Source organism: Brachyistius frenatus, unplaced genomic scaffold (assembly GCF_029030835.1).
Source record: "Brachyistius frenatus isolate BFR_SWC_R1_liver_20210118 unplaced genomic scaffold, ASM2903083v1 Contig_127, whole genome shotgun sequence".
Classification (NCBI taxonomy): Eukaryota; Metazoa; Chordata; class Actinopteri; family Embiotocidae; genus Brachyistius; species Brachyistius frenatus.
In genome coordinates, this window is record NW_027210726.1 from 345,613 (window position 1) to 370,772 (window position 25,160).

The window sequence follows — 25,160 nt, forward strand, 5'->3', positions numbered from 1 at the left end:
ACACACACACACACACACACACACACACACACACACACTGTACAGTGGGTTAATTCAGGAACAAAGCTGGAATACAGGAGCGGGTTTTGTTGAATGTTGTGAATCAGACATGTCAAGCACACGTTTACATTTTTTCCTTCAAGAAAATACACCCCAAAACTGCTTTTTCTAGGTTTGTTACTGGGCTTCTCGACGCACCTCGAATAAAACCGTGAAACACCAGAAGTGTGTGTGTGTGTGTGTGTCAACAGATGGACATTCAGTCACAACACAAAAACATTCTTTATAATGTTTTCTGAATAAAACATTTAAAACACTGAAGATACAAAAACAAGAACACTGTTTTAAGAGGAAAGGCATGGAGGAACAACTTTTCTTTCATTCGTGCATATATATTTTTTTCTCCCTCAATTATTCATTGGTGGAAATGGAAGAAACTCCTTTTTACCGGTTGCTGTTGAGAAGCATTTAGGTGAGTGTGTTGACAAAGTTGCTGCAACACTTTTCAGGCACTGCAAGTCTATCATGTGGTGTCACTGAAAATCTATAACTGATGCTCATTCAAGGCTTGAAATCTACTGCCGTACACCCTCGAGGCTCCGTGTCGGCCAGTTCAGTTCAGGGTAGAAAAAAAAAAACAACGTAAAAATAGCCTCCTGTCTTAGCCTCTATCAGCGCTGTCAAGAAAGATGGAGCAGTGGCAATTCACATCTACTAAATATTGATACTATCATGTTTGATTGATTGTTTTGTATCAAGGATCAGGTTATTGATATGTTTCAAGTGAAAACGAGTAAAATCAATCAAGACAGGATTGTGTATTTCCTTTTTTTTTTTTTTTTTTAAATGTACCATTCTTCCACTATCATTGCTAATTTTTTAAAAAAGAAAAAAAAATAGCATAAATGAAAATCAACAACTCCTCGATTAGCTGTAATCATTCTAAATATTAAGCTATTACATTTAAGTCAAGCAATGTCATTCATGCTTGCTACCAACGGCGCGATGGTGTCATTGATCCCTGATGGCATTAAGAGATTAAAAAGGCTCCCCGTCCTCACCGTATTGTTGACAAGCGCTGTAACGCATTACAGTCATTAGCATTAAGCTGGCTCATCAATAAGCACTTGGCCGATCCATCAGTCTTCCTCAGATGGAGCCCAGGGGACTCCGCCGTGGACCCCTGCCAGCTCAGAAAGTGGCTGCACGGGCACACTTGATCCGTCGGTCACCACAGACAGACACACACACACACACACACACACACACACACACACACACACACACACACACACACACACACACACACACACACACACACACACACACACACCTGCCCTGGTGTTTGCCTGACAGGGAGGTTTCAAGTGTCACCGCGAGCTTGTTTGTTAAAGTTCTTTGTTGATGCTGCTGTAAGTGTTGTCAGAGTATCCACTTCTTCTCGTCAGCATGTTGGTGTTTGTCAGTGCACTCGTTTGTCATTTTGTTTTGTGATCATTGAGTGCTTGAATGTGTGTGTGTGTATATGAGTGTGTGTGAAAAGCGAGAGACTCTCAAAGTTAGTGTTTTTGCTGCATCCCTCAGCTGCAGTAATGTATTGTACAGTATTTGCATTTAAACATGCTGTGTAGGTGTTACCGTGTGTCTGTGACTGTGTAAGTGTCAGGTATGGCAGTGTCAGTGTCAGTCAGCAGAAGACTATGCAGTGTCAATGAATGACAGCCAGACAGTCTGATGTGATAGTGTGCCACAGCGAATGACAATGTCTCCACTCAGACACCAGTGTGTAGTCTTTGAGAGGGAATGTAAAAGGGAACGAGACAAGACAGGGAAAAAAAAAAAAGGGCCGGTAGGTGCTGGAGGATGTTACAGTTCATCATGCAAGGCCTTTCCCTCGGCGTGGTCCAGGGCTCCGATCAGCAGCAGGGCTCCCGTGGCGTTGTCTCGGACAAAGATGATGAAGGGGTGATCGGCGTAGAACATCTTGGGCTTTTCTATGTTCTCGTCTTCCAGATCTGTTTCCCCGTTCCCGGCCTGAGCGGCCAGCTCCAGGGAGGCCCAGTGCAGGACACCACCGAGGTGGAGCTTCCCTTTGCTCTTGTCCGACACCCCGGAGAAATCCGCCACCTTCTGGTCCCAGGCGTCGGTTAAGCCCAGAGCAGATAGCGGTTTCTGGAATAGAAAGACAGAGTGATGGAATTTAAGGGCCGCTGATAAGTCTGTTCTCTGAAAGCTTGAGGCCATCCTACACACAAAGGTGGGTCAAAAACTTTAGAGACAGTGGCGTACACTAGGGGTGTGCCATAAGAAAGTGTTCACGATAATACCGGCATGATTGTTCATATAATAGAAAAAATTCACATCGTCGTGATAAAGGAAATATTCAGACCTGTTGACGTAATGACATCATAACCTAATAATAATAATCATAGCTTATCCAGCAATACGCATGGCTGAAAGCTGCTGTATTCTACAGGTTTTCAGCTCAGAATAAGACACATGTAGCACACATTTACATTTTTACCTTCAAGAAAATACACCCCAAAACTGCTTTTTCTAGGTTTGTTACTGGGCTTCTCGACGCACCTCGAATAGAACCGTGAAACACCAGAAGTGTGTGTGTGTGTCAACAGATGGACATTCAGTCACAACACAAAAACAGCCTTTATAATGTTCTCTGAATAAAACATTTAAAACACTGAAGATACAAAAACAAGAACACTGTTTTAAGAGGAAAGGCATGGAGGAACAACTTTTCTTTCATTCGTGCATATATATTTTTTTCACCCTCAATTATTCATTGGTGGAAATAGAAGAAACTCATTTTTAACGGTTGCTGTTGGGATTCATTTAGGTGAGTGTGTTGACAAAGTTGCTGCAACACTTTTCAGGCACTGCAAGTCTATCATGTGGTGTCACTGAAAATCTATAACTGATGCTCATTCAAGGCTTGAAATCTACTGCCGTACACCCTCCAGCCTATCCAGCAATAAGCATGGCTGAAAGCTGCTGCATTCTACAGGTTTTCAGCTCAGTGCGAGTTTAATTGACGGTCGCGGTCATCTTCGTCCGTTCCTCCTCCTCTCTGAGTGCTTTACACAGGGTGGCTGCGACCCGCTCCACACACACACACGCGCACACACACACACACACACACACACACACACACACACACACACACACACACACACACACGCGCTCAGGTGAATAACTCGACTCGTTGCGAAATGTGCAACAAAGCCCAAAAGCACTTTATGAATGGAAAAACGTCGACCCAAACCTTCAGAAAATCATGTCTAAACCTCCCTGAATCTGCGGACAGTGGCAAGGAAGTAATTCTAAGCTCTGCAGCTGATCACCCTGCACCGCTGCACCTCCAAATCCTCGCTCGGCGCCGTTTCCATGATCTGAATCTCATGTTGACTTACTGCTGTTTACAAACTAAAGAACTTGAGAGGTCATTCTTGTTTTATTTTTTCTGAATATTTGAAGGTATATCGTTATATTTATGCAGACATTGAAGTCTATTAGACTTGTTTTGTTAATATTGTATGTTATCAAAATCAATAATCAAATACTTTTCTATATTTTCTCATATCGTCAAGAATATCGTTATCGCAAAAATAGATATATCTTAATATTATTTTAGGGCCTTATCGCCCACCCCTTATTGCCCACTTACACGCTTGATCAACCTCCATACCCGAGTTTCAAGCGATTTTATGATCACTGGAAATGGGCGCATTTGCAATTTCATCATGGACTTTAGAAACCAGCCCCTTGAAATCCATAAAAAGTCGACGGCAAAGAAGCAATGAGCGGGGCGAGGTGTTATGAGTGGCACTACAATTTCAAGAGGGCCAGAAAATCCCTGTCCAAGAAAAAAAGAGCATCAGGTCAGCAGAGCAACCTGGTGGGTTTTCTTCTAATTCAACTCAGAGGATCGGACCGTCAATGTCAAGTTATACTGAGCAGTTTTGAGGATTTTGAGGGAACATTCGATACCATCGACCTGAGCTATGGCATGATGACACTTGGGTTCTCCAACATGACGAGACACCTGCTCACACTGCTGGATTTGAGGCCCTTGCAACTTTTTTTCTGTTTCTCAAAACACCAAATTTGATGCCAGCTCTCTGCTCGAGTTTCAGGTCCAAATGCACGAGTCACAAAAATGCTTGTGACTCCGGAGCTGATGTTGACCAAGCGATGTAACTTGGAACACCTACTGACGATGCTTATAAGTGCCCGCGCTCCCTTCGTACGCACCAGGGGAAGTCTCCCAACTCTTTGATGGCCACCTCATAGAGACATCACGCAAATGTATGCGGCCGAGCAGCTGCCAGGACGCTGATCAATTATGCACGCGAGGAGACCAAACAACAAGCGGGAGGGAAAGCAGATTTTAAAATTTCATGAAGCTGTGACATTCAGAAGGGAGAGACATGCGCTGCCCTTCCCGAAACCTCGCCACATGATTAACGGAAACATAAACATACCCTCCAAAACAGTCGATCAGTAACTTCATTTAAGGGAGGCTTCTTTTTTTTTTTTTAAACCATGATGTTTATTTACTTTGTATCCCCCCAAAAATTGGGAGATTGGAAGGAGGCTGACAGTTGCCCTTGTTGTGAGCTGGCAGAACAAAGTGGGCGACAGGCAGGGAGGAGACGGAAAGGAGGAAGCAGAAGATGAATAATTTAAGAGTGATGCCCCGTGACCTCGGCACCTCCTTTGTTTTGCCTCTGATATGAATTCCACAGAAAGTCGTCGTCATGACAGGTAGTTTATCCTGCCATGGCAGAGGGCCACTCACAGTGACAGGCTTCTCCAGGGGCCAGAGGAGAGCACGTGTGGGTGGGAGTGTGTGTGTGCGTGTGTGTGCGTGTGTGCGCGCGCGTGTGTGTGTGTGTGTGTGTGTGTGTGTGTGTGTGTGTGTGTGTGTGTGTGTGCGTGCGTGTGTGTGTGTGTGTGTGTGTGCGTGCGTATGTGTGCGTGTGCGTGTGGATGTGCGGAAGAGAGTCGCCGGGAAGACGAGTGGGTGACAATATTGTTTTTTAGCATTGTTTGAACTTTAGCTGACTAAACTCTTTCGTGAAAATATCTGTTACTGACAGACAACAACAGTAAATCATTTGGTCGTGCTGTCTGGATAAATGTAAATGTTCCGCGAGCGCTGCCTCACTGACTTCGACTTCTGTTTCTAAACCACACTTTTGCAGCTCAGAGTAATCCAGTTTAGATCTTAAAAGCGCATGCTAATGGGAGATTGTAATAATCCATGGGGAATGCATTGCAAGAGGAAATTGCACTGGATCATCTCAGTTTATGGCTAAACATGAAAGAAGCAGTGGACATACAGTTGTAGGCATCTATCACTCCCGCTCGTTCCATGCAGTGCCCCCTCCGCCCCCCACCCCCTCCCTCCACACCGCTCCAGAGACACCCACACACATCACCTCCAACTCTAATGCACTTCTATTGTCCTCATCCATTATTCCTCCACTCGTCCTCTTCTCTTGCACACCCCCCCCTCCCACCCCCTCCTCCACTACATCACTGTCTTCCTCCACTACTCTGCCACTTGCCTGGCATCCCCATCCCTCATGTTCCCCACGTGCCTCTATTTTATCCCGTTTCTGTTCCAAACTCAGTCTTTTCGCCTCCCCACCTCATCCTTCTCTCCTCCTCTGACAGGGCCCCACACCCCGGTTACACAGCGCTCCCACCACTTTTCGACCTCCGTCGGCGATCGTATGAAGGTTTATCTGACGAGAAAACACGCTTAAATTGGTGCATTCCTCGAGCTGTTTTAGACAAATGTGTGTGCGTGCGTGCGTGAGGAAAAGCTGATTCTGTCTCTCTTTGTGCCACTCATGTCCTTCCTTCTTAATTTCCTGTTCACCCATATAGCCTGCAGTGTAGTTTGGAGCCATCGTGAAGGGTTGATGCGAGATTCAAGCTTCCCACTCCGAGTCAAATGTCAAAATCCACAGACTTTTTTTTTCTTCTAAAAAGCTCAGATTAAATGTCCTATAATGAACAGAAAACCAGGCTGCCGTTGTGCTTAGCAGACAAGAAACGGCAACATTTCTATTAAAAACAAGCTGGTACATAAATGAAATCAAATAAATGTCCAAATACTGGTTGCAGAGGCAAAGAATTTATCTAACATTAACGGTATTTAGCTCGCAACGTAATAAGCTACATTTTCATTATCTGTTAGTGATCACTAATGCCACCAAACATAAGCGTTGTCAAGAACTAGCCAACGTTACATGGAAAATATAACATTTTGACAAATGGCAACTAAAGTTTAAACATGCAAACAAAACTCCCTGATGTTCCACGACTCGGCCCAAAACAGTATTACATTTCTCCCTGACTTTACCTGTCTGGAAAAGAGTTTTTAATATTCGATAATATTCCCTGAAATTCCCTGAACACTAGGAACCCTGTAGGTTGAATCAGCTGGAGAGACGCACACTCCAACCTCTTACCCAGCTGTGATTGGTAGTTTATGCTAAACCCCCCCCACAACACAACAACCAATCGCAGGCAAAGCAACCCTCCCGCTGATCCAATCTAGCAGCGGCCAATATGAAGCAAAAAAAAAAAAAAACCAGAACACAAACTAAACGCCACATGACCGAGCCTTCCTCTCCGACTCCCGCTCGTCAAGGCAAAAGACGTGGCGGGTTTTTCTGAAGCTATAAAGAGTAGAAACAAAGGGACCCGGTTGCAACACGACGGGAAACGGGCAAACGATGTCAGAAGAGCCCGTGGAGGCTCGTGTGCGCCACAGAGGTGTGGCACTGCATTATATGTGGGAGAAACCTCTGGGAGGTGCTCTTTGGCTGCCCTTTCTCTCCGACGCACCACATGAATCTTAGATGGAACAGCACTGGGTGGACTGCTGATGCCGGCGCACAGCATCAACGAGCTATTTGTCTGCGAGTAGGAGCCACGGGTATTGTCAGTTGGTGGTTTCTTCTACGTGTGTGTGTGTGTGTGTGTGTGTGGGGGGGGGGGTTCTTGGCCTACAGCGGTGCAGTCTAACCAGGCCTGAGGTAGCGTGGCATCTACCCTCGGCGTGCAGCACTCAGCATCACATTACTTCCCCTCAATGGTTGAGCCCGCTAAGTAGCTTGTTGGGTGTGCTTGTGAGGTTTTTTTTTTTTAAAGTGACGGGCCGTGGCAGCTGGAACGTGCTACGGCTCTATCTGCAGATGATTTTAAAAAAGACACAGCAGCTTTAATAATGACAAGGGTAAAAAAATAATAATAAAAAAAAAAAAAGAAAGAAAGAAAGATGGGAGGAAAAGGAAAGCTCAAACGGGGACACTACTGCTTGTCATTCCAGCTGCCGCATGCAAACTATGGGATGGGAACTGAGGGAAGACCTTAAGATTAAAATGCTAGAAGGACTTCACATCATTTCCACCAACAACCAGAGATGTTTTGTATCTTGACAGTCAAACTGCAGGCAAAAACAAGTAGCCTGAATCTTTGAAATATCCTGAAATGCCTTGTTTGTTTGTTTGTTTGTTTGTTTGTGTGGAGCACTGAATGTACTTTGGGGGTAACTAAATTGATTTCTTCTTATTGTTCTTTTATTGTCTTGTGTGATGTTTTATGTCTGTGAACTGCATATTGCATTTGTTGTTTGTTTTTTTCCATCTACAGTTGAGCCAACACAAACTTCCCAAGGGTACAATAAAGTCTATTTGTTTCTTATTTAAATCCTGCAAGAACTCATTTTTTTACAGTTCCTGTACAAAACAGAAATCAGCATCCACTAAAAGCGGCATCATTTGCTAATTATTTTTACAATAAAGAAGAAAAGACATTTAGATGAGGTAGCGGATGAGGGGGAAATGACAACAAGAAATGTAAAGTTCAGAGAGAGCTACAAGAGAGTGAATTTTTTTTTAGAGTGAAGGTGAACTTTAGCAAAGCTGCGCATTAAAATAAAACATGATACACCGGATAATAAATAATCCTCATGGCATAATTGAATAATCTATTTACAGCTTAAACTAGTGGCTTTTTTTTTACTATAGGGTGATTGAGTATTAACTCTATGAAATGTCAGAAAATAGTGAAGTCATGAAGGGCACATATATTTACATATTCATATTTTCTGTTTTTTTCCAGTGTTGTCCAACAACCGAGAAAACTGATGAGAAGTTCTGCAATCACAGAGTTTAACATTTTACCTGTTAAATCACTGAAATGATGAACCATTTATCAAAACACTTGCATTTATATTCTGTCTTTCAATTTATTGACCTCTAATTTTATTGGCCGCCCCTAATTTTTCCCCAACTATATGATATCAATGTCCCCAGTTTCAGCTGCAAATGTCAAATATGTTAGCGCCCTGGTGGTAAAATGGTTAAAGCACATAACGTAACCACAACGTCCCTGGTTTAGTTCTGGCTGAGGTGCTTTGTTGCAAGTCATCCCCTTCTCTCTACCCTGGTTTCCTTTTTGCCTCCTCACCATCATCAAATGTCTGTAATAAAGGTGACTGTGCCCAAAAAGAAATAATCTAATAAAATCTTTATGAGAACATTGGGAATTGATTGGACTGGAAGACAAATGAGCTTAATTCCATAAAACGCCTCACACCACATATTGTATGATTATATCTCCGTACTGTGAACACCCAACTGACCCTGACTGAAACGAATCAGGTCCCACCTGGTCCAATCGATCATGGCGCCAACTTCATGACAATAACCAGCCAATAATCACACACCTGTCAGAGTTGTGCTGCAGTAACTGAGTGACGACTAGCATGAACCCACAGCTTACATCAACCTCTGGGGCTAAAAAAAATTTTAATAAAATAAGACCTCAAAACATGCAGTTCGTCGAATGGCCACTTGAGGCTGGATGCAAAAGCAGTTGAATCCCCACCGGTCCGCATGTTAAAATGCCCCAACCGGTAGAGCTGCTTTGAGGTCCCATCACAGCGGGTTTGCTGCCTTCATGTCTCTGAAACTGACCATCAGCCAGCGCCACACAGACAGAGAGAATCTCCTCTGTGTCGTTTCAGTCATCCGGCTTCATTCGGCTCCACCTATGCACCGCCTCTTTGCCCAATTCTGGATTAGCACGGAGTCAGGCACTGCCAATAGGGTAACTGTCAGAGCCCCCAACAATGAGCTTCAAAACCGCCGTTCAGGAAACTTATGATGTCACGGAGGCTACGCACATTTTTTTTTTTTTTTACACCTGCGTTAGGTGTAACATTAGGGCCTACATTACATCGGTATATCGTAGCATCTACCGATAGCCTGCAGGCGAGGCATTCATGGACACTTGGTAAATTGTAGCGTCTAACAATAGCCTGTATGTGAGGTGTTTAGAGGACGTATGGAAATTGTAGTGAGAGAAATGAACCTAGGTCACATCGTGTCCATCTATACTGTATGAAAACTGTATCGGAAATTTGGAGTATTGTTTAAAAACTGGTATTGACGTCAGGTTATCGGTACTGGTATCAAAATATTTTGAACAATACCCAGACCTTGTAAAACTTGCCTTACCTCCACTGTTCCTGCATAGATTAAAGCTCATGTTCCTTCTGGTTTACCAATAACACTTAACAAATGAATCTTTTAAGCTGCTGCTGCTCCCTTAAACAACCACAGACATGCTCTGCCTAATTCACGACTGCCCTTAACATCCTGTGTGGGTGGCTTCAAGCATGCAATATGTGGCAGTGGCGTCAACACGGCTCCATTTGATGGTTACATATGATGAAGGCTAAAAATAAAACTTAAAAAAAAAATAAAACTTTCTCTTTCTCTCACAGCCCTCTAGAGGCTTCAAAGCCTCTCCATCTCTTTATTGAGTCTCATCAGCATTACACTTACTGGTATCTTATTTACATGAGGCTTTTACCTCTGTTGCACTGTCACCGTGTCTCATTCACTCTTTCACACATGAACAGCCTTTCTATGCTACAAGACCATTTTAACCACAAATAAATAACAAGAGTAAAAGAAGCCTTAGATTTTAGTGAGATGTTTAACTAATGGCCATGAAACACATCTGATTAATTCATATGATGCGGGGCGATGCTAGCTGCCCCTCGACACGGTGTACTGCGGAGTGCGCTCTTGTAAATATTTGATGGCCTTTTGACCTCATTAGCGATGATTGAGTGAGCTCTCTGGTGCACACTCATATGTCTTAGTCACCAATTGGAGATATAGCTGGAATGGAGCCCAAGCTTGGCCATTTGTGTGCGTGCGTGTGTGTGTGTGTGTGTGCGTGCGTGTGTGTGTGTGTGTGTGTGTGTGTCCTAGTCTGCAGTGGATCATAGAGAGAGAGTGAAAGAACGATGAGGGTGGTTTATTCAGTGACCTCTGGGCCAAGCTTGTTAAGAGGGTTCTCCGTCTCTGGCTACAGACCCCGACACAGTCTGCCCTTCACCCGAGGAAAACACCATGAGCAGTGGGACGACGAGAGAGAAAGGGGGGGGGGGGGAAAAAAAAAAAAAAAAAAAGCCCAAAACTCTATTTGTAGTCTTTCGTTATGCTTTTCACCTTGTCCCTGAGTAATCATTGACCCCCCCCTTCGTCGTCCTCCACCTCTCCCGCTCGCTTGCCTGGGGAATGTCACTCCTATTTAGGTCAGCAGAGCCAAGGCGCAGTCGCGCGGTGATCGCGAATTAGAGGCGCACGTGAGACCTACAAAAAAAAAAAAAGGCTTTAGATCTGTGGGACTGATATGACACAGAGGACAGAGGTGAAGGAGGGAAATCGGCTCAACATGACCCCGAGTTGCGTGATTTGGTTTGCTCTCATTTGCCTTGCGCACAAGACACACTCACGACTACGATCTTCTGCTGGTCCAGATGCTGCCCTCTAGTCTGAAGAGTCCGTCCGAGGCACTGACAGTCAGAGTGGTAAACAGTATTAATACACTGTGATGAGCAATTATTGGCCTGATCCAATTAGAGACATGATGGCCAGCGAAGACATGGCAGGCAGAGAGGCAGGCAGTCACTGGCCACGGGGGTTAGACAGACATGCAATGAGATGAGCCCTTTCGTAACGATTCTTCAAATGCACTTCTTTATCCTGAGAGAGCAACTCGTGAGGAGTCAGACAAACAGGGGCCAAAAACAGTGATGTGCTTTTCCATAATTAGGTTACATAATGAAAGCACTGTACGGCTACTTTTACTTATTTACACAAGTGAGTTTCCTTTCTTCTGTCCGGCACACAGTGTTGTAGAGGCAGAGGATTTGTGCTACAGTATGTTTTGTGCTCTTTCCCTGGCAAAGTCTTAGCCGTGTCAAAAGGAGTTGTTTCAGGCTTTAGTTGCAGATTACAGCCTCCTCCCCAGAGTGTCCTGACAATGTTAATGTCAAAAGCTTGTTCTTCGGGGCATGGCTAGCAGAGTAACATGGCAGTACAGCTCTACAGAGATGTTTGTTAAACCAGGAAGAGGGCAAAGTGGATTTCATCAGTCCATGATAAGGTTACACGTACATATAAAGAGGACGTAGTAATAGGTTGCAGCTTGTGTACCCTGCCCTGGGGAAATGGGTTTTACTGGCATGCCCTCTGAGTCTGTCAGGTTCAACTAACCTCTCCCTCTCAGTTTTCGCTTAGTAAGTCTTTCTCATTCATCCACAACTGCTGTACCAGCTACTACTGGATCTGTCTGGGTGTATTCAGACTGGACATGATGCAAATTTTAGCAGCAGAGCAAGCGTATAAAGCCAATACAAATATGGAAGAGGCTCCGAGAAAATGGGAATTGTGGAAACTTAGGTGGAATTAGCATAAATAAACTGGTTCTAATTCCAAGTATGTATGACTCTACTTCATTAATAGCAAAGAGAAAAAAATCCAGGTCCGATTAAATTTACAGAAGTAGTGTTGATGTGGAATCGTATATTAGACAGTTAAACTTAAGAAAAAAATTTTTTTTTCTTTTCATAGATTCTGGAATTTTAATGAGTGAAAAGGAGTAGATGTGACTTTAAGAATTTTTAGAAGATAATACTTTCTTCTTTTTTTTTTTTAAAGAAAAATCGAAGCAGACACAAATTATTATTCGAAGTAGACAGTTTTACACCCATGTTAAAACATGTCTGAAAGGGATCTTTGATATCTTACTGCTGGGTAACATTGAGTACTACAGATGTCTCAAGTTATACTGTATCTTATCCCAGAATATTTGAATGGATAGTTCTTAAATGACAGTCTCTGTTTTGTTCACCTTTTCCTGCTTTACTTTATGACAGCCAACTTGCCTGAAAGAACGACCAAATCCTCCCTCCTCTCTTTCTTACAAGCTAAGAACGAGGTACAAAACATTCATGTTGCAGCTCCTCACTTTAAGCCAGCGCTGACTTCAGCTTCTGCCAGTTTAAATGGCAAACATCTCCCTCCAAAGGTCAAATCAGCTGTCACTAATTTACATGAATTCTGCGGGTAACTTGACAGCAGACCAAAATTAAACTTGGCTGCTGCCAGGTTTCTGTGCTAGTGTCTGTACTTTGTGAAGGAAGAACCTCCACTCTGTAACTGCTTCCTTAGTTTTAACGCCAATACTGTGGAAAGTCCTGCCTTTCAAACCCCTTAAATCACTATTTGGATCATGTAAAAAAACAAAAAAAAAACAGGGTGTGTCAAATTTCAAAACCTACAACAGTTACAAGATGTCAAGTACAAAATACTGTGTAATTCTAGAAACCTGCGTGCTGCCTTGCTTCTGCTTCAGACCATGTGGCCTCGTCAAATACTTGTGCTCTTCCACCGGCCCGACAACTCTTAAACCTCCCGGTTAGCAGCCTCCGCTTTGACCTGTGTGCACCTTAACAACCCCAATGCACTCACATTAGCATCAGCTGCCACTAAGCTTCTGCCTGTCGGCCTGGCGCTGCTTCCAGTCTCTTCTCTCCCGACAGTATTGGCTACCTGCTGGCTGCGGGGGCACCAAGGGCACAGATTTGGACTGCCAGCTGGGCTGTGGTATAACCTTTGTACTCCTGCAAAAGGAGGTCTGTGGGAAGCTTTGGGACCCCACAGAGGAAGTGCAGGTCATGGTCATCCTCAGGTCCCTTTTTTGCCTCCTGTAGCAGCCAGGATTTGATTCACTTCTTAAGGCTCTTCCAGCCTGATGCTATGGTACAGCTAGGTGTCCATCAGCTTAGGGGAGAAAGGAGAAGAGGGGGAGGGAGTGACATTTGAACTTACCGGAGTCTCCATTGAGCTGAAAAGGGCAGGCCGGGCTACTGCTTCACTTACTAAGAGCACTAAAAGAAGCAGCGGAAGAGGAAGACAGAAAACTAGACAGGGAACAGAGGCCACAGGTGGAGTACGCATGAAGAAAAAAAACAAGAGCGGAAGACATGACAAGCGAGAAACGCAGCACAACACGGATGCAGAGCAGCGAGGGCGAAGGACAGAGAGAGGAGGCGGCCGAGCCAAGTGAGGAGGAGGAGGAGAGACAGACGTGAATAGAGAAGAATTCCTCTTGAATGGGAAGAGAAAGAAAACCAAGATAAGCAGAGTGAAATTCAGGAAGAGGAGCCGGCCAACACAGAGGCAGAGAAAAAAAGAAGAGACACGGCAAAACCAAAGAACAGGATGAAGAAGGCAAAGAAACAATGAGAGTGATGACTGCTCTGCTGGCTGATATGAGAAAGCGTATCAGGTGAAGTGAAAAACGCTGCAGTGTGTGGACACAGGAAACGAGTGAAAGAGAAAAAGTACAATTGAGGCTGCATGTAGGGATCCACTCTGTCAAATTCCTCTACAGGTTTTTTTTTTTTTTAAAAAAGCTCTCCTCTACACATTTAATGTACTGCAAAGCCAACTCAGTCCGCTGATCTGAGTACAAATGCAAGGAACATGGATCAAAAGGACAAACTAAAAAGCATTATTCCCATAGAAACACCTGGAGAGCCACTAGACTGAGAACACATGTGTAGGGTGGCTGAGGGATGAGGTTTATTCAAGATGGACTCCTTCTGGAGAGGATGAGGCACCTGGTAGTCCACACTCACTGCAAGGATTCGCCAGAGACAGCAAAAGGGGACATACAGCTGATGTTGCTGTGCTGCATTAGCAAGAACACCAGCGGAAAAGGAAGGAAGGGACGGGACGAACGAAAGACCAAATCTCAAAGTTTTCTTTGACATGATTCTGAAATGGGACATCAGTGACTGTGATTATCCTCACTGGGCTTCAAGATATAAGATGAACCCAAACTTCTACTAGCACTTATAAGCATTTAAGAGCAGCCAGAATCAGAGTGCCCTGTGCCTAGTTTAAGACAAAGCCAAAAGGCTTTGGAGTTGCACCACACTGCATTTCTTATGTGTGTGGAGTTCAGCTCTGTGATTGTACCCGATTGGACGGTCAGCCGGCAACGTGCTGATTGGCAACGTGCTGAATTCGTACTCATGTTTTGTAGCTCGTGTCTGTAACTTCACTGTCACACTTGAAGGTGGGAAATTTGTGTTTCTGGAACTTCGGGGTCACACACAAAAGTATGTAAATGTGTGTGTCCCTCTTAAAGACTTTGTCTTTGCACAAACAGTTTTTGCACGTGTAAATTACATCTGTGTGCACAAAATTTGTTTGCACATACACAAAATAATGTTTCCAGCTGCAAAACAGTTTCACACATTCACAGATTTAAATTTGTGAGAAAAAAATATATATTTTACAAGCTTACGCATTCAGATACGAGCATGCGCATTTTTTTTACATGCACACAAAACGTGAAATACAAGTGCAGACTGTGAAATTATTTGCGAACATCATTTCACAAGCACAAAATCAACCCTGATTTGATCCCATAGACCCTTCATCAATGATGGATGACACGGAACTCATTCTGGATATAAAAATCTCAGAGCTTCATGACCCACACAACATGTTTTATAAAAAATAACTGGAAAAGGGAAAAAGCATGGGATGCAGTTGCCTCGGCTGTTTGATCAGATGGTGAGTTTATATATATATATCTATATACCTATAGCCTGTATAGGCTTATATACATCTTGTAAAGCATGACAAGTTGTTTTTCACCCCGAAACAAAGAGCTGCTTTTCACTGTCTTCATTTATATTTAATCTAATCACAACACGAAACTCAATGTAAATTGAATTCATCATGAAATGTAATAAAACGTTTGATAATTGACAGACATTATCACTGGGACACAAAGCAGAAGGATAGACACACAAACGCAAACACACAGAGCCACAGCAGTGCAGCCAGGTAGCTGCCACCCACACGCACACGCAGGCAGTGTGTGCCCGGCTTTAGTATGAACCATATGAGTCTTAACAATGTACAATATGTCTGTGCATCATAGAGAAAGTTACATCTATTTATGTCTACATCACCAGTACAATTAAAATCAATCAGGAATCTCACAATAGAGCATGTTTGTTGTACCAACCTGCAGACTGAGCGTGCTGCTGATGTTTGCTTTGGGCAGCGAGATGGCCACACTGCTGACGCCGGTCTTCTCCAGCCACTTGGACAGCAGCTCCAGGGTCAGCAGCTTGTCCAGCCTTGCCAGGTTTTCGACGTGAAAGGGCAGCAGGAGCACGAGGCCGGCCCTGCCTCCCCACAGCGGCGCCTCCAGAACTTGCACCATGTTGTTGGTGTCTTCGTGATGACGGTACAAACCTGGAAGAGAGGACGACGGAAGATCACAGAGTCAAGGGGAGAAGCAGTAATGCCACTTTTTTTTTTTTTTTTTTTTTTTCAGCAGGATTTCAATGCAGCAGTTCCAACTGCAGATTTTCAGCTGTGTCACTGCGGCCACCCGAGTTCCCTCCTTTATAAATGAACTGAAGGAGCAACAGTAGAGTTGCTTTGGCATCAGACAGAAAGTGAATGCACCCGATGAAAGGATGACAACTGATCAATGCTGTAATCTGTTTCATGAATTGAAAATAACACTATAAGTAACATAAAAAAAAAGTACAATGTATTTCGCAAACATCTTCCACTGCTCTCACAGCAGATTCCCTCTGCCTTGTTGTGACTTTAAGACAATGCATAAAATATGAAAAGAATGCTAAATAAATCATAAGGTACACAGTGATAAATAATAGGGAAGCAGATTGGACCATACAGATGTTCAGGCCCTTTTAGAGCTTGATTCCTTTTTGGCTGTGTTTATTTGCTGGCAATCAGAACAGCAGACAGCGACAGACTGTTTTTTTTGTTGTTGTTTTTTTACCTGCTGTGTGCATCATCTTCACTTTGGTGTATTTTTTCCCCAAGAAGATGCGACCATCAATGCTCTCGTCGCTGAACTGTCTCTGCCACAGCCCTGAACAAAGAAAGCCTGGTTAAATATGGAGTTCCTAGTATGAACATGAAGGAAGAAAATAATCAATGGTTCAAAGAGGTGAAAGAGTTTAACAATGCCATGTACATAAAACACATATAGCCCTCATGCACTGACACTGTTCATGAATCAATGATATGTCACGCCCATTAAACAAATGTACAAGGCTGCTGAGTTGGAGCGCCGTGCTGAGGCAGTTATAAAGTCCTGAAGGCCACAGTGTCCTGTTCACTGTTCAACACACTCCCACTAGGCCCTGCTAACCCCCCTGACAGCCGTCACTTTAAGAGGGGCTAAGAGTGGTGGAATTACTGTTGTAATAACCTAACAACACATTCTCAAAGCCACTGGCTCATTCAACAGAGCAGGGGACATCAGAGGTCGACAGATTATTACTTGAACCCATTTGGCTCTTTGTGAATGACACCCGAGGCCAGCTGTGGCTAGAAATAATGGTTATTCTCTTTATTGATTGATTATTTGAAAGGGCTGCCACACAAAGCTGAGGTGGAAGGGAAGGAGGACAAAAGAATTGAATCAAGTTGCCAATATTAAAAGTCTGGAGACTGTTTTTTTTTTTTTTTCTTCTATTATATAGTACTTAATCGAAAAAAGCGCACCTCACTATTTTTTTTAAGTCTGTATTGTTCCAAAAAAAAGTATATAATTGCTGATTCCCAGAGCACAGGGTGACATCCACAAGTTGGGGCACTTCAAAGAAACAGAAGGGAACAAGACAAAGTGTCTCACAAACTACCGCTTACATTTGTCTCTCGATGGAAAGTCAAAAGGAAATGCCTCACGCATCATCATGGAGACAGATGTGATGGGGAATGATGATCAGACTGGTAAAGAAAGTGGAAAAACTCCCCCACACTGCAGGTGAGAATTTAAAGGATAAACCAACATAAAGTATCTCAGTAAGACGTTGGGCCGCCACGTGTTGCCAGGACGCCTCAACGCTCCTTGACTTTGATTCTACAAGTCTCTGGAAATCAATGGAAAATCATCCTTCCAGAAAATATTCTCTCATTTGATGTTTTGATGATATTGGTCGAGAGCATGTCAGTCCGAGGTGTTCAAATGAGTTGGGATCTGCTGACTGTGAAGGCTACAGCACACGATTCACATCATTTTCATACTTTAAGCCCTGAGGACGGAGGCACTGTCATCCCAGATAAAAGGTCATCGCTCAGAACCGCTTCGTATTGATTTGCAGTGACTCCTCCCTCTGCAGGACATGTGGACTCAAACCATGCCAGAAAAATGCTCCTCAGCTTCCACCAGGACCGTCTGCGTCAAGTTCCAGCTTTGACACGAACACTGGAGCTGATCGTGGCCATTATAGACCGCGCGTATGATTTCAACAGAGAAATTTACAAAACCCTGTAAAACTTTGCCACGGTAGAAGCACAAGAATCCAGGAAAAATAACAGGAAGTCAACAAAATCAGGCAGATACAGCATTTCTAAATCACTCCCAGTGGAGAATGAAGCTGTACAGAGAACTAAACAAAACAGCATGACACACGTGACATGGCAGACACGCGCCTGGTGGAATCCACAGGTAACAGAACCGCCTTATCCCCTCAGCGTGCGGATCGAGCGTTCAGGATTTTCCTTTTACTTGTCATCAGTCTGTATGGTGTAGATCCACTGGGTTTCAGTCAGGACATGACCAAAATACAAATGCGTCTCGAATGAAATTTGGGGCAGTTTTGTTTTCTTCTCATCTTTGCCAGAAATATTGTAGATACATCAATAAAACCATAACTGAACAACACAAAAGTATACAGGCATGCCAGCAACTCTACAAGTCGGGCACACGGAGCTAAAACAGCGGCACGCTAAACGGGGCGATGCTGTGCAGGTGTACTGTTTGTCAGGTTTAATCTCAGATTAGCCTTCCAGTGTTTCTGCTAACATTTACTAATTAATACTCAGTAGTAAAGTCATGGTGACCTGTCGGTGACGCTAAAGGCTAGAAGCTCATTAAGATTCATGTTATGGGGCACGTGGACGCCTGTAACAAAACTTCATGGCGATCCATCCAGTAGTTCGATATTTCAGTCTGGACAAAAGTGGCGGAGTCGCATAATGCCGTCAACACAATAGCTCATAAAAGAACGGGCCAAACTATTTTGTTTATCTTTAAATACAGATTGTAATTGATAAGCTGAAAAGTTGAGGAAAAGAAGGGCAACAGATGCTGAAATACTGTTTATTATTTCGTCTTTGCTATGACTTCCATCCGGCTCCCCAGATAATATCGTCTATGTTATTATTTTCAGACCGTGGAAAGCTCCACAGCCAGAGAAGACACGTCGCCTTTGTCACTCCTCAGCTGAAAGTATAAAACTGTTGTTTCTTTAAACAGCTTCAATGATGATCAAATCTGATGCTGACCCATTTTCTGTCGATCAATTAAGTGACTAATTGTTTCAGCGCTGAGCCAAGTGGTGTCTTTCCCAAACACCGCGCCGGCTCCGTTGGACCCCGGCCAGTAACAAATCACAGCTGAGCGACATGTGATTCTTTTCCTCCCGGGGCACGCTCGCACACGTCACACACATTCACTCCGCTTCCTGTAACACACACACACACACACACACACACACACACACACACACAGAGAGAGAAACAGGATCGCAGTGGAATTCAAAAACAACAGTCTGATGGTTACCTGAAGTGGCACCCGTGTTGTTGGAATGATGTCATGATGATGAACAATCTCCTCGGCGGAGCGAGTGCATGTGTGAAAGCCGGGGAGGGATTTAATGACATCAACAAGCCTGCACAGCAGAATGTGTTGATCTGTGTGTGTGTGTGTGTGTGTGTGTGTGTGTGTGTGTGTGTGTGTGTGTGTGTGTGTGTGTGTGTGTGTGTGTGCGCGTGTGCAGCTAGTTTCTTTCTGTCTCCTCGCATACGACATCGCCGCTGCAGAGAAATCACTTGAAACCTGAAGCCATTAATATCCATCAGCAATAAACAATGAGAGAATAGAACAGCTCAGAAATCCAATGCTCACACTCGTCCCAATTCATACAGTAAACTTGAGAGGCAGAATCCAGCGGAGGATCGATGAGCCCGGCTCCACTCCTCGCTCATCAACCTCTGATTGTGGTTGTTTCAGAGGCTGTTATTAGAGGTTAAATATGCAAGACTTGTTGCTCTGACTTTCCTTTTCTGGCCCTCCTCCCCACCCCCCCAACCCCCTCAAGTTTCATTACCCTGTGTAAGTTTCTCTTCACTGTATTATTTCAATAATAATATTTTCTGTCTTCTGTTGCCAGTGTTTGTTGAAGACCAAAATAAAGCCTGAATTAATTAACCGGTGTGGATTGGAACTCCCAAGGCAGGCCTTTTACATCCCTCCACTACGTCTGTCAATCTCTCAGCCCCTTCCCCCTCCCCCTCTTTCCTTTTCTCAGTTCACACCCTTTACTTTCTCCCGTCTCTTTTGCCCCCCCCCCTGCTTTTCTTCGTCCCCTTCCCGTCCACACATCTCTCCTTTTTTACTCCTCTCCCTCTCCAGTCCTCTCTGCTTTTATCACTACTACTATCTACTATAAACATGTTCCACTACTAATTGGTCCTGACCTTCCCTTTCTTTGAATGCTCTGTGTGCATCCCAGGAAGGGAGGGACAGCAAAGAGCTTTTTATTTTATTTTTTATTGTATTCTCTCCCCTTCAATAATTAACTAAAGGGAACTAAAGTGAAACAAACAAAAATGGGCAAGGAAGTAGATGCCGGTTCAGTGCCAGAAAAGAAATCGGCTCCATCTCCGAGACCATTACATTATCACATACTATAAACTGCTTTAGGAACCTGGAATTAAACTAAAAAAATTTAAAAAAAAAGTTAGGACAGAACCCGACGCAGCTCAGAGCAGAAAACTATCGACCACTTTTAAATTCTAAATCAAAATAAAGGAATCCAATTTTCTGTAATCTAATTTGTGTGCTGCAATCTGCTGTTCAATCTAATTTGTATATTTCCTCCACAAAATTAATGAACCAACCACTGACAGTCGGTTCACAGAAAAACTAATTTCGTAATGAAGTCAAAACATCAAACAAAGAAAATTAATTAAATTGCTTATCAATGTATAGTCTGTCAGGGAATGTTATTTTTGGAGGGCTGTCTATCTGTTGGCAACCTGTTTTCACTTGCCTTTTTTGCACCTAATAAAAAGGAGTACTTGCAGGAGGAAACGGAAAGAAGAGAGGCAGATAGGCACAGATAAGGACGTGAACAGGAGACATGTGGGAAAGAAGAGGGAGAGGAGACAGGGGTAGATCAGAGGCGCGATAAACAATGACAAAAGCACAAAAAACAGAGACAAAAAAAAACGCCAGAAAAAGAACGAGGGAAACAGAAGGATATATTTAACACGTCATCATCTTTTGTTGGGACCGCAAAACAAAAATGAGATTCAACGTCAGCAGGCGTACAAATGTTGAGGCAGAGGGAGATGGAAAATTATATTCCTAAAAGGTTTTCATGAAAATGGGAGATAAGCTGTTTCTTTGACTCGTGATAAACTAAAATACACTGACGGGCCCCGAAAAAGTTAACCTTTCCTGGCACGTTCAGGGTGCTCCAACGACCTCCAGATAAGGATTAGATGGACATGTTTTTGGGATGCAACTGTTGAATCACAGATGGAGCTTCTAACCGACTGCATTTGTACAGAAACATTGACTACTTTCCACCACTGCGGCCTGTCACAAAGAGCCGAGCCGAGCCAAGCCGAGCCAAGCTGTGCCACCGCAGACTTGGAGCGCTCCGAGCACAGATGTTAGGCACGACACCGAGGGAGAGAGAGTCTGGACACTTGTTACTCAATTATTTAAGATGACACATCGCCCCCCAACGGAAGATGAATAAGCTCTCAGTGATGGACCCCAGAATCATCCTTTATCTGCTGCGTCCACCAGCTGGAGCGCGACGTGTGTGTGCGCACGCGCACTCACACACACACACACACACACACACACAAACACGTGAGGGCTGCACACAGGTGGGCCTGGCACACACCACCGAGTGGGCACGGTGGCGTACCGGATCTGTGTGCTGTCAGAACACTAGAAGGAAATACTGCACAACATATTACAATTGTCACCCAAAGCAGCAAACATCTCCAATACACACCGACTGTACAACTCCAAAGGACTCCCCCGTTAAAGTGCGGGGATTTATGGCAGCGTCACTGCACAGCCTATTGCTGTTACCCATCTCCATCCAAGTCGAGTCAATTTGGTTTACAAAAGCGCCACATCACAACACACGTTATTTCAGGGTACTTAAAGTAAACACAATTTTACAACGACATTAAGATGAACCCAACAAATCAGCAATTCCCATGTTAGCGAGGAGGGATGAACTCCCCTTTAAAAAAAAAAAAAGGGAGAAAAAAACCTCCAACGGGGAGAAGGAAAAACTCCCATGTAACAGGAAGTTATACCGCAACCAGTTATACCATTGGACGCTGGCCATAATTAAGTATTTCAAGAATAGGTTTTCGTAATTGAGGGTGACAGTCAGGATTGTTTCAGACACACTGACAAATGGCCCAGCATGATTACGTACAATATATTTTGTTTCTACATACCTTTAAAGCGCAGAGCATTTGCCACGATCAGAGCTCCAGCCTGCGCCTTGATTTCCGCCTCCACGGGAGCTCCCTCCAGCCCACCGCGGCCGGCCTTCGCCCAGGCGCGGAGCTGCTTCAGGTCGGCCTCGGCGTCTCCCTTCCCGAGCGTCTGGTGCCGCAGCCTGAACCTGTTCCGGCTCCCCGTCACGAAGGCCTGGCTGATCGCTGGAGCCTGCTTCGAAAACACAGCCGAGGACGCGTGCAAGTGGAAGCTCGTTCCGTTCGCTTCAGCGAAGCTTTTCAACGCCCGGGACAGAAGCTCCCCCGCCTCGACGGCGGGGGACGGAGGTGCGAGGAGGTCCCGCACCTGGCCGGCAGTGTCACCCGCGGACCCTTCGTGCAGCGCTTCGAGCGAGCAGGCCAGGAGCAGAGGGGAGAAGAGTGTGTTTACCGAGCTCGGGTCAGAGCGGAGGGCCCGGTAGAGGCGCAGGCCCAGGGTCCAGCTCGGGCCACCCGGGGGAGGAGGTCTGGCTGGGGCCTCGGGGGTCTTCTTGGATGAATTAGTGGCGCTGCTTTGGACCAGCAGAACTGGCAAGGAAACTAGGAGGCAGAAAGGGAGCGTGGCCGGCATGGTGGACCTGGAGGAGAGCACAGGAAGCGGAGTCAGCGTAAAGATTTGCTCGCGCTGGATTAGCGCGCGCGCGCGCTTGACAATAAGAGGAATGAAAAGAATGTAGCTACCTCTCTAATTCATAATACAAATTAAAAAAAAAAACTACAGCTTTATTCTTTACACGTGTTTTGACTTCATTTTTTTTTTTTTTTTTTTTTTTTACAGTGCAACATCCACTCACAGCCTTACCGGTAGTACACTGTTCATGTTTTGAGATGTACAGACACAGCCTCGGGGCTCTTCGCTGTTAAAACTCCCGGTTTGTGTGAACTGCTCCAACAGCGCCGCAGCAGTAAACCCTGATTTTGTAAATTCCTCCTAACCGCGGCAGCGCGAGAATCATCTCACCCGCTGCGGCAAAAACGAGCGCGTCACAATTAACTGGGAACGTGAAGGAAGTTTCGAGAAAGCGTTTCAGATCCAGGACCTCGCGACCACGGTGAAGGAGGAGGTTCGTTCATTTGGCCGAAGCGGTGACAGAAGTGACGGACGCACGCGCGCGCGCGGCTGAGCTCGGACCTCGCGACGACAAATGACACAAGGAGGGGAGGGGGGAGGGGGGGAGAAGCAGCAAAAGCGTGTGTTTATTAAATTTACCGTTAAATAATTAACGTCGTCCCTCTCTTTTCCTCACCGCTGTCCTTCCAGCTCAGCTCCAGAGGAAGTGCTGTCGGGCTCGGACGTGGCAGCTCACAAGAGGAAGTTCAGTCTCCTCAACTTCTCCCCCGGACAGACTCCTGCTTCCCCCCCTAACTTCTTCCCTGCTTCCTTTTAAAGCAGCTACGGCGAGCTGCTGAAGTGGCAGGCTAAAAACCAAAGCTGGATGATAGAAAAATAATATAATAATATATATATGTAGTTGTGTGCGGTTTATAATCCTGTTTTAATACACATTACATTTAAATACGCAGCTACATGTAAAAAATAAATAAATAACCGTTTAAACCCATTAAGGAAAGCGTACCACTGGAGAAAAAAATGTACGGGTCGCTTTAAGTCTGTAGCCAACTGGTTTATGCAGACATAATACATTTATGCTTTACAAAACCATAATTAAATATCACTAAATCCTTGTGGGGATATAATGTAGTCGTTCCCGGGGAGTTTGGCAGGGATTATGTGGATGTAATGTTGGTCTTGGTACAGGTTTTTGAAACGAAAAAAAAAAAAATCCACCAGTTGCTTTAAATGAGGCGTTTCTCCATACATTCAAAAGAAAAAAGCTTTGTGGGTTGGCCGGGATAATAAAGCCTCTTGTTCCTGGCTCAGTTGGGGGGGGAGGGGGGATGGAGGGGGTGCAGTTCCCGGAGTCACTCGAGCGGGGTCGCTAATGCTCTTTCTCACCGCCGCAGCTCAGTGACCCCGGTGAGAGGCTGCAGCATGAGAGGCAGGCAGGGGCCTCCCAGACATGACACCCTGCCCTCCCATTGGGTGGGATAGAGAGCAGTCGTTTCACTGCTTTGGTCCATCCGAGGATGTTTTTTTTTTTTTCTATTCACTGAGGATTTAGTGATAAATGTGACTGCATTTTGGAATGTTAATTACAACGAACAGATATGTTCAAAATAGCTTTTTTAAGACTCTTTATGTTAATGAAATGAAATTTGCAGGGGGCCCCTCACACACTCCCCACCCTTACCACGCACCTCACCTCACCTCACCTCACCTCACCTCACCTCACTCGCTGTAGTAATGTAGTCTACTGTCAAGGAAAACTAGGGCAGACCGTCAGAGCCTGTGCTACGTCCAAATGTCCTCATTCTGTATTCTCCTCATTTTGCCTCCCTAAATTGTACCTGCCCTCTCCCTGCAACGGAACAACGAGTGGAGAGCAGATAACTTGTAACACAGTGCTTTGGGACAGGGATTAAAAGGGGACTAAATTTAAGGATGGAGAATGGTCATATAGGGTCCTAATCAATAAATGCAGAGATAGACTAAGGAGGCTAGAGAAGGATCAGAGAGGGATACGGAGGAAGATAACTGCTCGAGACCACCAATGCTCGGCAATCAGGCCGAACATGACAGCTTGTAGACCCAACCAATTATTTACCCCAGCCAAATCAATAGAGTTCTCTCCGAAAGATAGCCATCAGCAGCACTATCTGGAACACATTCACAGCAGAAAGCACAAGCACACAGCGAGCACTCCGCTCGCTGCCACTCTCGCTCACGGTCTCTTTTTATGCACACACACTTCCCTCGAACACACTCAAGTTATCAGACTTCCTTAGAAATAAGACACAAATTATCTAATTATTGAACGTCTGCACTGGAAAAAGAAACACAAACTACATCTACAGCGAAATGCATCGCAGTTAGGGGGGCGCGCGCGCACATCGGCCTGTGACGCCGAAGCCTCCCCCGACAGGCTGCGGATACACGTGTTCAACCGCAAGAGGTTGTAACCCCCCCCCCCGCCGGAGGAGTCAGCCCCTCCCCAGGACCGCATCGCAGCCAGTCTGTAATGAGCAGCCGCACACGTCTAAGTGCAGGCGATTCATAAAAAGTCGGGCCTGTGCCGCAGTTAAACGAGTCCC

At 44.8% G+C, this 25,160-nt stretch overlaps 1 protein-coding gene across 2 annotated transcripts; it reads right to left on the reverse strand.

Moving 5' to 3' along the window:
- Nucleotides 1-263: 263 nt before the first annotated feature.
- Nucleotides 264-23,355, reverse strand: serpinh2 (serine (or cysteine) peptidase inhibitor, clade H, member 2). 2 transcript variants are annotated; one of them, XM_069714164.1, is made up of 5 exons: nt 23,218-23,355; nt 21,966-22,585; nt 16,240-16,332; nt 15,448-15,680; nt 264-2,172 (listed from the first exon to the last, which is right to left on the reverse strand). In XM_069714164.1, the coding sequence occupies exons 2-5, from the start codon at nt 22,576-22,578 to the stop codon at nt 1,867-1,869; spliced, it is 1,245 nt and encodes a 414-aa protein (XP_069570265.1). In that variant the 5' UTR covers nt 22,579-22,585; nt 23,218-23,355; the 3' UTR covers nt 264-1,866. The 2 variants fall into 2 exon arrangements, with proteins under 2 accessions (XP_069570265.1, XP_069570266.1); XM_069714165.1 differs by lacking the exon at nt 23,218-23,355 and adding an exon at nt 22,810-23,013.
- Nucleotides 23,356-25,160: the final 1,805 nt, after the last annotated feature.